At 39.0% G+C, this 19,291-nt stretch overlaps 1 protein-coding gene across 1 annotated transcript in view; it reads left to right on the top strand.

The window, feature by feature from the left end:
* SLC38A1 (solute carrier family 38 member 1) overlaps window positions 1–14,623 on the top strand; it is a 124,069-nt gene extending 109,446 nt beyond the window's left edge. Inside the window, exons 14-16 of the mRNA XM_089674015.1 lie at window positions 588–729; window positions 2,310–2,407; window positions 6,756–14,623. Coding sequence (XP_089530141.1) covers window positions 588–729; window positions 2,310–2,407; window positions 6,756–6,857 — 342 coding nt within the window. The 3' untranslated portion in view covers window positions 6,858–14,623. The remainder of the gene's footprint in view (window positions 1–587; window positions 730–2,309; window positions 2,408–6,755) is intronic.
* Window positions 14,624–19,291: the final 4,668 nt, after the last annotated feature.

The raw sequence follows: 19,291 nt of genomic DNA, 5'->3' as shown, positions 1-19,291 counted from the left end.
GGATTGTGTTTTTTTTTGCAGTGGTCACTGGATGTTTCACGTTGTTGCTGAAGATACACAGATTTATTGCGTCTGTGCATTTTATTGTTGCATTTCGCACATTCATTTGTTAACTTTATATTTATATGATCCATGTTACTCATTCACTATAATTTGCTTACTCACTTTTTTTGGACACGAATGTTATTTGCTCTGTGATTTTCTTGTATACTGTCACCTTTATGCACACTCTACGGGTTTATTTATTTTTTCTGTTTATTTATTGAGTGATCTATTTACAATTATTGTTGCTCACATATTAGTTATCACCATAATTTGTCACGTATTTTTTGTTTTGCCTAATGATTTACACTGTGCAGGTTGGTTCACTTTGCATTTATTGAGTAGTGCAGCATCATTGCCACCCCATCAGAGGAAGCTGAATTAAGTGGACTTCACTGGCAGGCTCAACTGGTATTGAAGTGAAGATGGATTTAAATGTTTTAAATTTTTTTTTTTAATAAGATGCCTTGAGTCTACTAACTGTGTATACATATTTGATATGACTACAGTGTTCAAAAGATTTACATCTATTTGTTTTTTTAAAGGTACGTTCTTCAATATTTGAACTTGCTCGGAAGACAAAGTATAATCTTTTGGAGCATTTAACAGTGACGATTGTTCTTCTATCATTGATCGATCTACTTGTTATATTCATACCATCAATGAAGGATATATTTGGTGCAATAGGTAAAAACCTTTTTCTATTTTTGGGCTTATAGGAAAATATTAAGCAACATATAAACATTAGATTTTTTTAGATTTTACTACAAATCAAGAATTTACTACAATCAAAGCGATTTTAATTAAAGTGAAACTAAACCCTCCAATCTTTTACTTCAAAGGAAGATGCCATTTGAGCGTCTGTTTGATCTGCAGTTGCACATGTGATTACCAGTCAATTGATGGCTTGACAGTTCGATTGACAGCACAAGCAACTGAGACAGTTATCATTCATGGCATGCCTTGATTGTAACTATTTTGGATAACAGTTGAATTAATGAATGTGGCTACGCTCAAATTTTTCTGTTGTTCTTCTAAAGGTAACATACTACATTTTCTACACCTATTTACATCAGTGCCTACTGTATGGAAATTAATAAAATAATAATTGGACCTGATGCATTTGCTATGTTTCACCAATAAATATAAATGGTGGCTTCTCCTTCAGAAACCAGTTTGTTAGTTACTGATCTTATCTGGTCTATGTAACATTGAGATGAAGTTCTCACTACTGTATATGGGGGACAATGTGTTTAGGTGTGAAGTTCATAGTTTACTTTACAAACTACATTCTGCAATTATAAATAAGACAAAACTCACAAAGTAAGTGACAGGTAACCCCACCTGCAATCACATAATAGAGTTTAGGCTTGGAAGGGATGCGCAGGAAATGGGTAAAGCTTCATGTCAGAAGGAAACCTACAGCCTGGTAAGTGTCAGTCTGCTGATCCAGAGAGGTTGGGTATGATACGTTTTGGGTGTATTTGAAAAGTATATTGTGTTGTAACCTCACTATACACCTTTCCACCCTCTGAACACAGTGCTGTACCAATCACAGTTTTGACATATTAGTAGAGAGAAGTTGTTGGTACCCTTGATACTTACGAATTCCACCTCTTTCAATGAATGGTCACATTTTTGCCAGTATGGGTAACAATAAGGGGATATACTTAAACTTAGCAAAGCTGTATTTGCTATAAGGACCAAAAAATATAAAATGTGCATATATATATATATATATATATATATATATATATAAAATGTGCATATATATATAATATAAAAACACATATAAAAAGCACTAATGCATGTTTTTTTTGCATCTATTATGCTAAATTGTTACTGTTAAGCAGGGGCAGACTGACCATTTGGAAACTACCCGAGGGCCCGGGGTCAGTAGGGGGCCCCATGAGATGCCCCTGGTACCTTTTTCATAAGCTTTTTTTAGTTTGGGCAAGGACACAGGGGCCCCATGATCCCCTATTGCCCGGGGGCCCCATGAGTTGTCAGTCCGCCCCTGCTTTTAAGTCACCAAAGATTATTGAGTTGATGTATATCATTTTCTGCTTGGTAACTAACCCCCAAGATGTAACCATTTCATTCTGTTCATCATGCAGACAAGTATAAATGTGTATGAATGCATATATATATATATATATATATATATATATATATATATATATATATATATATACTCACATCCATACAATATAATATGTATCACCTATATTCCTGGCTCACTCTATATGTTCTGCTATGTTTTACAGGTGCAACATCTGCCAACATGCTGATCTTTATTCTCCCCTCTTCCTTATATTTGAAAATTACTCAAGGAAATGATGCACTGGCTACTCAAAGATTATGTGTAAGTTTGCTTTTTATTGTCACTAGATGCCTTCATGATACTAAAAACATAAAACATTTTTTAAATACTGTATGTCCTATAGTACCTGATTCTTATTAGTGATCTTTTCCTCTTCTTTCTCTCCTTTTACTGGACTGAGTATAGATAAAAATCTTCAGAATTCCCACATTTCTACAAATAGGCTTGTGGGTTGCATTCAAGCACTAACTGAATACAGCTCATTTCTTAACAGCCATAACTGTAAATTATACTAAAGATGGAATACTCAGAAATTGATTTCAGCAGTTACAGTAAAAAGATAAGAAAAGCTATGTATTTAAAGATATGGTTGCTAAGTATTTAAAGAGATGGTCTCCTAAAAAAGAAAGATGCTAGCAGGTATAACGTGTCAGCACCTACTGTAGATGTGTATCAAGCTTCAGGTTTTTTTCCTGGGCTGGGCAATGAGAGAAGAGAGTATTTCTACAGAAGGAAAGATGTGTTTCAGGTGCAAAAGTGCAAGAAAATGCATGTGTGTTTACAAGCACACACTTTTAAGTCAGTGAGAGCAACAAAAAAAAATGAAACCACATATGATCATGTACGTTTTTTGAGTGTAGAGTATAGGGTGACTGAGCATAAAGTATGAATGGAGGCTTAGAACATCCCAGCATTTGAACCTTGAGGAGGTTATTTACTAAAACTGGAAAGTGCAAAAGCTTAATTGAACAAGCTAAAGTTTGACGCTATCTATAATGCACAGCTGCACCAGATTCTGAGTGCACCAGTTTTAGTAAATCTACCCCTAGGTGTCTGCATTTTATACCTTTAACCACTTTACAACCACGCTATAGCCGAATGATGGCTACGGCGTGGTTGTCCAGGTGTGGGAGGGAGTCATATGACGTCCTTCCAGAACACACCCCAGCGGTGCGCATCCAGCGCTGTCAGTGAGCACTGTGTCCTACAGACACAGCTGGTCACATGACATGGTAACAGGCCAATCACAGCAGCCTTTTACCACGTGATCACCTGTGTCCAATGACACAGCAGATCACAAAGTAAATACAGTTGCCAGTTATCGGCAGCACTTTCCTCACTCTGTCACAGCGGGAGGAAAGTACTGCCGATAACCGGCAAATGTCACAGAGGACACCTGCACTGATCATCAGGGCACTGATCATCAGTGCCCATCAGTGCTGCCTACCAGTGAGCATCAGTACCGCCCACCAGTGCCCATCAGTGCCACCCACCAGTGTCCAGCAGTGCCACTCATCAATGCTACCAGTGTCGCCCAGCAGTTGCGCCCATCAGTGCCGTCCATTAGTGTCACCAGTCAGTGCTGTCAGTCAGTGCCGCCTGTCAGTGCCATCTATGAGTAAGTACCCATCAGTGCAACCTGTCAGTGCCCATCAATGCCCATCATTGCTGCATATCAGTGCAGCAGTATCAGTGCCTCCTCATCAATGCCCACCAGGCCCGCCTCATCAGTGCCACCTCATCAGTGCAGCCTATCAGTGCCCATCAGTGCTACCTATCCGTGCCACCTCATCAGTTCCCATTAGTGCTGCCTATCAGTGCTCACCAGTGCAGCCTCATCAATGTGCATCAGTGAAGGAAAAAAATTACCTGTTTGCAAAATTTTATAATAGAAAAAAAGAAACTTTTTTTTTTCAATATTGATGCTCTTTTTCGGGGTTAAAGTGCCCGGTAGGCAAGTGGTTAAGCAGCTTTAACTTAAGCACTTTAGGGGCCTGTGTCGACAGGCTTTTGTTCTCTTCAGACAGGTTTTGCATTGCTATATACACTATATTGACAAAAGTATTGGGACACCCCTCCAAATTATTGGATTCAGGTGTTCCAATCACCTCCATGGCTACAGGTGTATAAAATCAAGCACCTAGGCATGCAGACTGCTTCTACAAACATTTGTGAAAGAATGGGTCGCTCTAAGGAGCTCAGGGAATTCAAGCATGGTACCATGATAGGTTGTCACCTGTACAATAAGTCCATTCTTGAAATTTCCTTGCTAATAAATATTCCATGGTTAACTGTTAGTGGTATTATAACAAAGTGGAAGCAACTGGGGACAACAGCAACTCAGCCGCCAAGTGGAAAGCCACGTAAAATGACAGAGCGAGGTCAGTGCATGCTGAAGCACACAGTGCGCAATAGTCGCCAACTGTCTGCAGAGTCCATGGCTAAAGACCTCCAAACTTTGTGTGGCCTTCAGATTAGCACAACAATACAGCGTAGAGAGCTTCATGGAATGGGTTTCCATGGCCGGGCAGCTGCATCCAAGCCTTACATCACCAAGTGCAATGCAAAGCATCGGATGCAGTGGTGTAAAGCACACCGCCACTGGACTCTAAAGCAGTGGAGATGTGTTCTCTGGAGTGACGAATCACACTTCTCTGCAATCTGATGGATGTGTCTGGGTTTGGTGGTTGCCATGAGAATGGTACTTACCTGCCTGCATTGTGCCAAGTGTAAAGTTTGATGGAGGGGGGATTATGGTGTGGGGTTGTTTTTTCAGGGGTTGGGCTTGGCCCCTTAGTTCCAGTGAAGGGAACTCTTAAGGCATCAGCATACCAATACATAGACAATTTCATGCACCCAACTTTTGGGAACAGTTTGGGGATGGCCCCTTCCTTCCTGTTCCAACATGACTGTGTACAAAGCTCTTCACTCCTCACAAGACCTCCTACTTTCTAGCTCCCTGGTCTCCTCCTCCCACGTCCGACTGCAGGACTTCTCCAGGACTTCCCCCATCCTCTGGAACTCACTACCCCAATCCATCAGACTGTCACCTACCCTCCTCACCTTTAGGCGAACCCTGAAAACCCATCTCTTCAGGAAAGCCTACCCCACCCTCACCTAACAGCCGATCTCCTCCACTCCTCCTACCACTCCATCCCCCACAGCCACTTCCTTCTGTACCACTATCCCCCCCTCCTAGATTGTAAGCTCGAAAAAGAGCAGGGCCCTCAAACCCCTCGTGTATTGTTTTGTTATTGTATTGTCTCATGTTCTGTCCCCCACTATAATGTACAGCACTGAGCAAACCTTTTGGCACTATATAAATACTGTATAATAATAATAATAAAGACATGGATGAGCGGGTTTGCACAGAGTCCTGATCTCAACCCTATAGAACACCTTTGGGATGAATTAGAGATGCGAGCCAGGCCTTCTCATCTGACATCAGTGCCTGACCTCACAAATGCGCTTCTGTAAGCATGGTCAGACATTTCCATAGACACACTCATAAACCTTGTGGACAGCCTTCCCAGAAGAGTTGAAGCTGTTATAGCTGCAACTCAATATTGAACACCGTGGACTAAGATTGGGATGCCATTAAAGTTCATGTGTGTGTAAAGGCAGGCATCCCAATACTTTTAACAATATAGTGTATGTAAGTCTATGGTAGTGATAAATGTGCATGACACAGATTAACTGTAGGTCAGAAGGAGATTTACTGCTGGTCAAATGCACCTGTCAGTCCATTTTGAATGCTCTCAAAAGCATCTCAGACTGAAGTCAAACTGATGCCAATGACATAAGCCCAAAGCTCTTCAACACAGCCCCTAGCTGAAGGTAACTTAGGGAAGAACTATTTCAGAAGTCTTTTCTTATCCCTCATTCACCTCTGTATCTATAAGCTATGAAGTTAATTTTTAAAGTTCACAATACAGGCATTTTTATTTGAGAGCAGATTTTGACAGGCTGCCAGACCTCTGATGTAAACAAAAGAAGGTGTTTCTAAAGTTTGTTTACACCAGCAGCCATGCTGGTCACATGACTCATGGTGTGTGCTGGCACAATAAACTGTGTCAATGCACTGATCCTGGAACTCTGCACTGTTTACTTTTTTCTTTCTTTGTTGAAACTTTATTGAATTATCACAAGTGACATTTCATTATGTTCTATTTGTTTCTATTTGTACTGCTGCATGCAGTACTTTTTTCAGTGGACACCGCTTCCACGCAGTGGTGTGAACTGTCCTCATAGAGAACAGGGTTTTTCCCTTGCCCTGTGTTGGAACTGTGTAAGTAAGGCTGCCCAGCTCAGTCCCAGGACACCTGGTGTGATTGAGCCCTAAGCTGGTGAAACCTGACTTTTGAATTTTTGTTGTGATCTTTGAGAATAAAAAAATCAAATTGCTGGTGTTTTTCAATACCTGGAGAGCTGCAAGAGATGAGCACAGCCAGCCATACAATGAATGGCTGTAAGCGTATCTGAGGTCTTGTTATGTTTTCACAGTTGGCACTAAAATCTATGCAAAGTATAAACCACTACAGTGAACCATTGGGTGGAGGTTACCAGACTGTAATATCCATTTAACAACATACCTTACTTTCTCTTGCAGGCATTTGCTTTCTTTGCATTGGGTTTGCTGTTCTCCTTAGTAAGTATTCCTTTAGTGATCTATGACTGGGCTCATGGAGGAGGCAAAGAAAATGGAAACTAAGTATGACTACACAATGGCTGCTTACCTTCATTACCACAATCAAAGGCACAAACATTTCAGAAGGGAAAGTCTGCATACGTTATAGTCTATGTTTCTTTATCACAATGTCATTGCTATTTTATCATCCGACATTACGTTTCCTGTCTTTTTTGAACCTACAGTTGTATACACAACTGTACATCTATTCTACTCCTGGAGAGTTTTTGTGTAGTTTGCCTTTAACTTAATTGTTGTAAATCACTGCAATGTATCCCACCGATGTCACCACTGTTGTTACCTGTAATGACATCCTTTAACACTGTCGATGGAACATGTACTCCACATCTTTTCTATTTATATATGTGTCTACATAGAGTAGTCATACATAGTGATATATATATATATATATATATATATATACACAATGTTACCATGTTCTTATCTAAATTCTGAAAAGATGTAAATTACAACAATTCATTCTATTGTAGAGAATTACTTCAAATTGTTTGACCAGGGGACCAATGTAAATTGAATCTTGAAGCTGCTTTGCAGAACCAAAATAAATATCATTGGTTTATTTATTTATTTCAGGTACTTATATAGCGCTGTCAATTTACGCAGCGCTTTACACATATATATTGTACATTCACATCAGTCCCTAACCCTCAAGGGGTGTACAATCTAAGGTCCCTAAGTTATATTCATACATACACATATTAGGGCCAATTTAGACAGGATCCAATTAACCTACCAGCATGTCTTTGGAGTGTGGGAGGAAACCGGAGCACCCGGAGGATACCCACGCAAGCACAGGGAGAACATGCAAACTCCATGCAGGAGGCAAAATGGTCGGGAATCGAACCCATGACCCATTTACTGCAAGGCAGACGTGCTAACCACTAAGCCACTGTGCCACCCAATTATAAATGTTTTCACAAAAGATTCACACACTTTTCATCTAAGATTCACACATTTTTTTCAATTGAATCCAATACAATTGAAAAAAATGTGTGAATCGCGGGGTAAAGTTTTGTGAATCTTGGGTGGAAACATGTATAGACCCCCAAGTGTTTTAACGTATGCATTATATATACACTTTGCCAGATTTTCAGGCATTGAATAGTTAAAAACAGTAATTGTACACTGGGTATTATTTTACACTAAACAACACAACATCTTCCGAAGTATATCTGATATCTTGAAAAAATGCTACACAAAAATTTAACCATGGCTAATCTAGCTATATGTTGTGGACTGGTCTTTGGAGGAAATGACCCCATAGACGTAAATAGCAACGTGATCCTTCCATATATTATAGTTGTATAGGAACTTGAACTGTCTTATTGTTTGTATAGTATAACAAATGAAGGGTGTCTTACTTGTCTCTACCTCAGATTAATGACACCTAGGGATATTTTTTCTCACAAAGAAAAAATAGCTTCCAGCAGCTTTGACTTTACATTCACACGAAATTGCTGAATAGCTCCATGTATTTTGATTATTTTAAATTACTGACCAGGTGTGCTTACCAAGAAATAAATATATATGCTGCATTTGTTTTTAAATTGCTAGATGTAGAGTGCTGCTATGTATTAGTATTGAATGTTGGCTATACTCGAGGGGTACAGTACTTTGTAGTCTTTTTCTTATTTTTAAAAGCTTTTAGTTTGTTGGAAGGTATTTAAACGTATTTATTGAAAACTGAACAACAGCACATTCTTAAAAAGATGTACCAATTGTTATAATATTTAATAAAGCAAAGTAAAGTGGTGTGGCATGGAGTCTGCTAATCAGGCAGTTGGGCATAACCATCAGCTGTCAGTTGTATCAGTATTTAGGAGTGAAGAACTCATCAAATAAAGCAAAAATCTAAAGACCTAAGATTTAGCAAACAAAGATCTAAAGATCTAAGATTTAGCAAACAAAGATCTAAGATTTAGCAAGCAAAGACCTAAGATTTAGAAAGCAAAGATCTAAGATTTAGAAAGCCAAGATCTAAAGATCTAAGATTTAGCAAGCAAAGACCTAAGATTTAGAAAGCCAAGATCTAAAGATCTAAGATTTAAAAAACAAAGATTTAAAGATCTAACATTTAGAAAGCCAAGATCTAAGATGTAAAAAAACAAAGATTTAAAGATCTAACATTTGGAAAGCAAAGATCTAAAGTGTGTTGTGGTTCCCTATAGCATGCATATTGCTGAGTACCACATACCTCTGCCAACCTGATGTGGAGATGGTGGATAGAAAATAGGGGGCCCTCCATCCATGGCCCAATATTTGCAAATAGGTTTTAAAGGTTGCTTTCAACAATCAGGCAGCTATGAACTAAGTTCCAAATCAAACTGAGCATTTGTGAGCCTTGGAAATGCTCATTCTGCAGTTCCCAATGTGCTAGAAATTTTCAGCTTTTTTTTAAACTGAATGCAAGGCCAGCAGAATCAGGAAGAATCATGATGGTCTTGGCAATACAGCAATCTAGATGAGTATGGGCAGATCTCTTACTACATGTTCTCTGTGAGAAATTTGCCCTTTATGGCTGGCCTTATTAACGCAGGCAATAGGAGGACTTCAGTCAGTATGACATATACTTATGTCAGAGATTAAAGGGAAGAGATAGAAATTGGAGTCATAAAGAACACATTGCTGCGTGATTATGCTGCTCTGTAATCACTTGGATAATAACTAAACAATAGTTCCTTCATTGTATGGATGAAAAGCCTGTCCAATTTATGCCCAGCATAAGTGACTATTTCAAGTAAGTTAGTGGGGAAAATAACAGTTAATAAGATCTTATAGCCTAAAACTCTACAGGTTGAATTAGGAGGTGTAGAGGAGTTTGGATGCAGCTGGGTAAAGTAGCAGGAGATGATGTGTATTTGTACGTGTGTTGTGTTACTTTCAGAGGGAACAACATGTTTAGTTTTCTAAGCTATAGTGTAGTGTCTAGTAATAAATAGTGTTAGTAGTGTTGTTGTTTGTGACCACCTTTGCAGTTTTTTCCTTAAGCAAACTGCAATGCAATACTGTATTTTTGTGAAAAGAGCAGCACAATATCGTGAGTGCACTTTTTTCATATTGAGCTGCAGCCAGGCTCTGTGGCTTTTACATATATTACCTATCTCGTAACATGTTTAAATGTACTGTTTTTTTTCTTTTCTCATGGTGAAATGGTAAATAAATTATTCCTCTAATCCTTAACAATTACCATTATGTTACATGGGAAATTTTAATTATTAAATTGGTCTTCGCATATACTGTAAAAATTGCTGTATAATATTATACGTACAAAAAAAGTAAATTTCTTTTTGCCGTAGTCTGAGTGAAACAGTAATAATGGTATGATTAGATCAATCATGGAAAGCACTGTAGACTGAAGTAAGAAATGACGTGATCAGATCCATCATGTATTAGTCATATAAAACATATCAGGCTAATGTGTATCATTAATTCGATATTGTAGTTATATAAGATTTAATAGCCACCAGCAAGTGGGGATTGTTATCACGCTACATCATCACACAACCTGAAAGTTACAACTCTATGCATTGGATATTCTTGGTTCAGAGTTATTTGTTTGTTTATATGTATATATGCTGTACATAGATAATATGCTATATATTTTTGCAATGGTTTATTTTTAGTTGTCAAGTTAGAAAAAACATAAATTATCATATTTTCAGTATTTTCATAGATGTAGTCTGGTGTAGAATTTGAAGTAAACATGTCTTACAGTTAACTCTTAAGACAAAAACAAACTATTATAATTTAACATGTATTGTATATGTAAAAATTTTCCACATTGCCATCTGTTACTGGACCCAAGGAAGGCGGTGCTTTCCCTTTATTAAGAATAACATATTGATGAACTATACTTTTTATAAATATTTGAACATTTGATTTGCCTATAATTAAAGCAGAACTAAACCCTCCTATCCTTTACAGCCAAGGAAGCTGCCAATTTAGCCTCTGTTTGATCTGCAGTTGCTGGTGCTGCATATGTGATCAGTTATGGCACCAGCCATTTGATGGCTTGACAGTCTGGTTGCAAAGCATAAGCAAATGTGACAGTTATCATTCCTGGCATTCCAGGAATGTAACTGGATTTTTAAACCTGTTCGGTTTAGTTCCACTTTAAAGCGGAAGTAAACCCTCCTATCCTTTACAACCAAGGAAGCTGCCCTCTTAGCCTCTGTTTGATCTGCAGTTGCCATGGTGCTGTACATGTGATCAGTTATGACACCAGCCATTTGATGATTTGACAGTTCCGTTGGGAGCACAAGCAAATGTGACAGTTATCACTCACAGCATGGCTTGAATGTAACTGTTTTGAGAACCAGTTGAATTGATGGGTTTAGTTCTGCTTTAAATGTAGTTTACAGATCATGAGCACATCTTGATGTACCATTGTCATACAACAGCGCTGGATAAAAGAGCACACAAGCAAAAGCACATTCCCTATACCTGTTTAGTGGAACCAAACAATAAAACATTCCTTTGTAAGGTTGAACCAAACCAAATGCTAAGTGAGCGCCACTTCCTGAACAGGAAAAGGATTGAGTGCAAACAAAGAGCCTATGCACATGGGTGCAGAGGGCCCAAGAAGGAGCTAATTTCTGCACCTGAGGTTTACAAATGCTTGCCTACAGCCATGGCCATCAGCTTGTATATAGCAATGACAGGCTGAAAGTTTCTTTGGCTGTATGTCTGAGCAGCCCTGGATGCAAACAGTATGTGTTCAGGCCTACTCATCCAACCCTGTACACTTGTAACAGCTCAGATGTGTGGTTACATCCATCATTGATTTGTACTGGCTCCCGGCTGAAGCTGTAAGCAAACAGCCATGACTTCTAGGTGTAGAAATACATTCCTTGTTGACAGTGTGCAGCCCTCTGTGCCCGTATGCATGACCTTATGCATGACCCGCACGTACATGTGTATGTACCTTGTACATGTGTATGTAACTTAAAAGGTTACAGGGAAGCATAAACTAGCCACTGTACTGATTGCATTTTAAAAAAGAAAATCCTGTTAACATTCCTAAATGCAATAACAATATACTATTTCCCTATCCATTGCTACTATTTTTAAACATTTTTATTAGGGTTTAGGAATAAATACAGAAAGAAAATCAAAAGAATACAATAAAGCAGACACAATAAGTAGGGAACCCTTTTTAACCACAGTAGATGATGAACGTTTTAAAATATTCTTTACCTTTTTATAGGAACAGTTCAATGTATGTAATAGTTATTAGGTTACTTATACACTGAAAATTACAATCAACCTGGATAAAACAGTGGCAATACAAGTTCAGTTAATTATAACAAAACAGGCCAAAGGGGCTGATTCATACCAATGTGATTTTGCAAGGAATCTGCACCTAAATTCTACATGGACATGGCAGTGTCAGTGTGTTCCACTTGTACATTAGTACGAGGCAATAGCAGATAGTCCTCCTAGGTCCATTGTGGGGTTGATTTACTAAAACTGGAGAGTGCAAAATGTGGTGCAGTTCTGCATAGTAACCAATCAGCTTCCAGGTCAAAGCGTAAATGAACAAGCTAAAATTAGAAGCTGATTGGCTGCCATGCTCAGCTGCACCAGATGTTTCACTCTCCAGCCTTAGTAAATCACCCCCTGTATCTTGCTGCTGCTTCACCCATACCTATGAGATACAGTATATGCTCATAATACATTTTGTGCGGATATGCAACTTTCATCATTAGTTTTCTGTACTTTAACTTGGTACTTTTTATGAGAACATTAGCAGCCAAAAAGATTAAAGCTGAACTCCAGGTAAATTTAAAAAACACATTAATGCAGCTCTGTCTTTATTAATATATCCTTACATTTTTGCTTATCAGCAAGCCACATAAATATCTGAATTTGTTGTGGCATCAGCCTCCTGCAGTCCTTGTACAGCAGAGTTCAGACTAGGGCAGGAAGAAGTAGAACAAGCAGCCAATTAGTTGTGCTGCAGTTAAAGGAGCATTTGGATAGAAGGAGTGAGCAGAGAGATGAGCTCATTAGTTTGCTGCTTTTGCTTTTCCTTTTACTGTCACAGGATGAGGATGGAGAGGAGACCTGTAGGTCACCCAATGTATTGTGGGTGGACTTCCTGTAATTTCTTTTTGGGCACAAACTAAGAATCAAAAAAAATACTTCCTCCAACCTCCACAGCCAATGGAGAGGATAGTAGATTTGTAGGGACTTTAATTGTGCCACAAAGAGAACATACAAAAATAAATTGTTAAAATAAACAACATATTTATTATACGATTAAAACATTATTACAACAACCCCCCAAATAGTAGTTGCCATGAACATTTATATTTAAATGATGTATGTTGTTCCAGACTGGCATGATGGATTGACGCATTTCACCATAGTCTTGCTTCATCAGGATACAAACTCTGGTATATGCAACCAATATCAATCTGCAAAAGTTAGATTTCCAGATTCATATTGGTTGCATATACAAGGGTGCTGATCCTGAGGAAGTGAGACTAGTGCGAAACATGTCGATCCATCACGTCACTCTGGAACAACATACATAATTTAAATATAAATGTACATGACAACTACTGGTTGGGGGGTTGTTCTTTTAATAATGTTTTAATTGTATAATAAAGATGTTTATTTTAACAATTTTTATTTTTGTATGTTTTTCTCTTTGTGGCACATTTAAAGTCCCTTCAAGTCTTCTTTCCCTCCCCATTGGCTGGGGGGTTAGAGGAAGTATTTTGTAGAAGACCTGTAAGTGTTACTGAACGTCAGCAGAGTATTCTGTCCTGGCACACAGGACAGTGCTATATGACAGAGCTGTGTACAACTCAGGACTGGATAGAAAAAAATACAAATCTTTTTGCAGGTGAAGCAAATCCATTGCATGTGCCGTATCTGTACATATAGTTGTTTCCCTGGAGTTCAGCTTTAATTTTTTTAATATATGGGGGATTCTCTGTTTAAAGTTTGCACCAAGGATTTTTTACTTTCTGCTACCACACTGACACTGTCCATTGAGTGTAGTTCAATACATCTTCTGAACAATTTTTGCAGTTTTGTAGGTAATAAATGTAATTTTTAACACACTTGGGTGACCAGGTCACCTATCATGTAATCACCATTTAAAATATTTTCCAGGATTCTTACAAAATGACCAAACATTATTTATTTTCTGGTGCGTAAAAATGCAGTACTATCAACCAGTATTTATAATATTGAAATCATTCAGTGTATATTTGTCTTTATGGAATATTCTGATATTTGGAACCAATAAATACTTGAAGTATGCATTGTAAAACTAAGCACATTATGTAGTACACTGAAATACGGGAGATATTTAAATAATGCAATAGAATTTGGATTTGAATTTGGCTCCGAGTTAGCCACATAAGGAACCGTAGCTGCTTTTCTTAAACATTTCCAGTAATTTACTCATTTTCAGATTCACTGTCAGAGTAACAAATTTCAGTATTTGCTCCACAGTGTTTAAATGACTCCCTGTTTCTTTGTTATAATTGCACTGTACTGTATGTTGTAATGTTTTATTTTGACAATATGTTGTTTGTTGCTTTCAAAGACAGAATTTGAGGGCATATAACGTGACTTGAATGTTGTTCATAAAGTGTCACCGGACTTTTGCATTCCTAGAAATAACAAAAACAGTTATTTCTTTGGTGCATATTTGATAGGTATTTTGTTTTACTTGTTTTGTTATCTAATGTAAGTGTGAGGCTTCTATAAATGGAAATAAAGCAATGTTTTTAATAAAGTTATTAAACAAATTTTCTGTCCTGTTCTTTGTGTTTGTAAATAAATATATTACTGCTAAGCTAAGCTAGTTTTGGATTTATGGATGTGGTCCAGCTCAGTCTTTTACAGCACTGCAGGTTACTAAATCCACCAAAAGTATAAGGTGGTGTGTGACTCCCAATTATCTATTACCAATAAAAGAAAAAAATATGGGGGGAGTGCACTCTAATATTCCACAATACACAAAATTCATTATTAATAATGTCCCTAAAAAATAATCAACAATACCCTCCCTATCTACAATCATTAAAAGTGACAATTATCTTATATTCTCTTGGAGGATAATAATCCATCCAGAGCAGTAAACCATGTGGGTGTCTATAATTACCCCTAAATTTAAGGTTACTGATTCTCCAGCAGAGAATATATATAATTAATTATAAATAATTATATTGTAAATAAAATATAATTATATATAATTAATAAATACCCAGTGTTGTGCTAAATAAATGAAATACTAAACTATGTGAACAAACATATAAATTATAAAGTAAGCAAATCAATATATCACTAAAAATCAAGTCATGTAAAGTGAATTACATAAAAGTGAAAAATATGTGAACCAAACACCAAATAAAGGTGTTCAAATAATTGAAAAAATATACTGTATAACAGTCCTCATCAAATCATATAACAATCCCGTTCAGGTGAAGTATGCAAATTCTTTATCTCAATATTCGTGGACACCAACGTGATTAAACACCACGTGAAAGCAAGATGGGTGCTTAGCAGATGTGCCAACCCCTTTATTACAGGAGGTCAGCAAATGCTCAAGTGTCAAACCAAGCTCAAGACTCTTGGGCATCGATTCAGACCACACATATCCTAATCGCTCCACAGACTATCAAGATCACTTAGGGTATGTGCACATACCCTAACTGATCTTGATGGTCTGTGGAGTGATTAAGGAACCTCTTATATCCATTGCTAGGATTCCCTCTATTCAAAAAGTACGCTTCAGCAGATGACTTGCTACTAAACAGTTGCAATTCAGAAAGTGGTTTTCACAAATTGCACTTCATTCGATTAAATGTATTTCTAGGTAGATAAAGGTGATTTCTTATACTCTGCAGCATGAAATGGAGCATGTTTGAGAGGATAAACCAAAAGGGGGAGGAATAATGAGAAATTCCGTGGCTGGTTGGAAAGCCACTTATTCTTATAAAAAAAATGTTCCAGTCCTGAAGTGTGCACTGGAAGGGACAAAAAGAAACTTAGCATCCAGAGGGGAAAGACAAGAGCCCTGTTTTTCTGGGAAAGGAGAGTATTCTTACTCCCTCTGATCTCCTTGATGTATTATTCAAGGAGGACCCAAACAAGCAAGCAGCTTCCCAAGGTGCTTAATGCATAGGAGTTCAACAGACCAACACTTGAGCCAGAGAATTCTATGCAGTATCGCAAGGCCAGAGGTAACATCGATTTTACTGTGGATGTAGGACTGGCATATACATGAGGCAGTGGCAAGATTTGCATACAAATGAGCTGATACATCTAATTCATATGCAAAGCTGAGGGAGGCTCCTCCTCGGTTTCAGTCAAATAGTACAGTCAAAGATAGGGCTACCCACTGCCACTGCATGAAAGGTCTGCATTGTATCTGGGGAGCGCGTTAAAAGGGGGAGAAGAGGTCTGTACTGATGGGAAGGGAGTGGGTTTGTGCAGGAGGGGTGAGTCTATACTGAGGGGTTGGGCTGGAGACGGGGTGTATTGGGGGGGGGTGAGGTGGGTCTGTGCTGAGGGGGATTTAGGGCTGAGGGCAGAAATCTGTACTGGGTGGAGAATTGGGGCTGTTGGGGGAGATGTGTACTGTGGGGAATATGGGCCTGGGGAGATTTGTACTAGGAGGAGGGGGTCATTTTTGGTTGTACTCTGTACACTAGCATGTGTATTATGTACCTCTGACCCCTGCACTTTGTGCATTATGCACTTCTGCATTCTGTTTCATGCTAAACAGTGCTTAGTCAGAGTAATGACGGAACAATTCAACTTGCTATTTATCTTACTTCACTTCTCTGTCTATATACTGTATACCGTGCTCAGCATAAATGAGTATACCCCAACAGGTTTGTCAGAAAACCTTTACTTTTCTTTCAGAATCAACATTTTCTATGGGACACTATACTACAAAATATTCCCACAAATGTGGGACATTGATTGCAAACAGGATTTGTTCATTTGCACACACAAAAAAAGTATTTTTCCTTACAAATTCATTCAAGACCATGTTGCAAAAATGAATACACTCCAATGAAAGTCTTAAGAGCAAAGCTAAATTTTAGACAACAAAATCCTAATTAATAAGAATTCAACTACAGGTGAGTCTAATTCATTAAACAGGTGTCCAGCAGACAGTTGATTATAAAAGGGTGTTACTTAACAAAGAAAACCCCTTCCCATTTTATGATGTCAGCAATAGCACCACATGGAAGAAAAATGTCACAAGGCCTGAGAAAGAAAATAATTTCTTTACACAAGAAAGGTGCAAGCTACAAGAAGAGCAGCAAAGCTTTACTTATCAGTCAAAATACTGTAGCAAAAGTGATACAAAAAATTAACAAAGATGGAACTGCAACCATCTGACAGAGATGTTCAGGCTGTCCACAGAAGTTAACACCTCGACAGCAGCGTCTTCTGATGAGGAGGATTGAAGAAACTCACCATGCAAGTTCACTGCAGTTAGCTAAAGATGTAGAAAGCCAAACTAGGGTGATTATTTCCCGTGACAGAATACAGCGTACACTGCAGAGGAATGGCATGCATGGGTGTTGTCCACGAAGGAAGCCTCTCCTGAAGCCAATGCACAAAAAAGCCAATCTAGAATTTGCCAGGCCCATACTGAAAAAGAAGAAGACTACTGGGACTGTACTGTAGAATGATGAGACCAAGATAAATGTTTTTGGAACTGATGGCTTCAAAACTGTATGAAAGGTGAAAAGTACAAAGAAAAATGCATGGTGCCTACAGTGAAACATGGTGGTGGCAGTGTCCTTCTGTGAGGCTGTATGAGTGCTGCTGGTGTCAGGGAGCTGCATTTTGTTAATGGTATCGTGAATTCACAGATGTACTGCTCTATATTGAAAGAGAAGATGCTACCATCACTCTGTGCCCTTGGTTGCCGTGCACTTTTCCAGGCCACTTATGCATTTCTGAAGAACAGGGTGAAAGTGATTCAGTGGCTAATTATGTCTCCTGATCTGAACCCAATTGGACACCTATGGGGAATTCTGAAGATGCAAGTTAAGCATCACTCTCCATCTAGCATCCAGGCTCTAAAAGAGGTAATTCTTGAAGAATGGAAAAAGATAGATGTTGCAATATGTTACCAACTTGTTCATTCAATGCCTAGAAGACCAGGTGCTGTCCTTACAAATCATGGAGGTCATACAAAATACTAGATGTAGTAGATTTTGTTGTGGGGTGTATTCATTTTTGCATCAACTAATTTGAGTAAAACTGAAGATTTTGTAATCTAAGTTGTACTAATAACCTTACTTTCATGTAGCTAAACACATGTTCTAGGAAACTCAGTTTTGTTCGCATTTTGGAAATTGTTCTTGAGTTCATTGAGATATTGATTAAAAGTGTACTTTTCAAAAAGGGTGTACCTATAGCATACAAGTATCACTGCACACTGTATTCAACTCTGGTGTGAAGCAGGGATGTAGATAAGGGGGAGGTCAGGGGGGTTCAAACAGCCCCCAGAGCATCATGCCAAAAATCAATTGCATGGTGTACCTGCTGTGCTGCTTGTCGCTGGTGCCATGTGTGCAGAGCAGGGACACCATACAGTTGATTCCTGGACTGGCCTCACTGCCTCAGTGGTGTGGAGCTGTACAAGGCATTTGCGCAGGCACTACATCATTCCACACTCGGTTTGCAGTCACTCACCCTGTTTACACCACTGCAGCGTGACCCATCGAGTGGGGCATGCTGTCAGCCTCATGTTGGGCAGGCTGAGGGAGGCTGACTGTGACACTGTCTTCTCGCTCTCGAAAAGATCTAACCACGAGGCAGCATCAGCAGCACAGTGCAGAGTGGGAGCAGCCAGCTTTTGTCCCTCCCACCGCTCTATCGCCATTGGCTCCTTGCAGTTCCTCTGCTTGGGGGAGGAGCTTTGGGGAAGAGCTCGAGAGTGCAGGATGCTTGCTGTGTATCTGCTGGACCAGCAGCCCTGCCATGTGGATGAAGTGGTGGCTGCTGCTCTCCTTTCCAGTCCAGGTGTTTCCCTCCTCTTGTGTTCTCCTCAGGCTAGCTTACCACTGCTGTGCTGCTGGTGAATTTTTTCTGTTCCTTCATACTAGATAATTAGAGCCTGAGAGATTGTGTGGCTGTGGAAACTGGCAAAGTTGATGATTGAGTCTCCATTGCTTTAGGGTTAGGCCCTGTTCACATCTAACGATTTGTGGGCAGAATCGCAGTGATACGTCTGAAGTATGTATCTCCTGTATCATGTCTGCAGTCTCTGACCATCTCCTGTAGTAGGTCTGCAGTCTCTGACCATCTCCTATAGTAGGTGTGCAGTCTCTGACCATCTCCCGTAGTATGGCTGCAGTCTCTGACCATCTCCCGTAGTATGGCTGCAGTCTCTGACCATCTCCCGTAGCATGGCTGCAGTCTCTGACCATCGCCTGTAGCATGGC

Source organism: Staurois parvus, unplaced genomic scaffold (genome assembly GCF_062004578.1).
Source record: "Staurois parvus isolate SC_StPar_1 unplaced genomic scaffold, SC_StPar_1.0 ptg000147l, whole genome shotgun sequence".
Taxonomy (NCBI): domain Eukaryota; kingdom Metazoa; phylum Chordata; class Amphibia; order Anura; family Ranidae; genus Staurois; species Staurois parvus.
The sequence above is the reverse complement of the archived record's forward strand: the minus strand, read 5'-3'. Positions and strand labels throughout refer to the sequence as shown.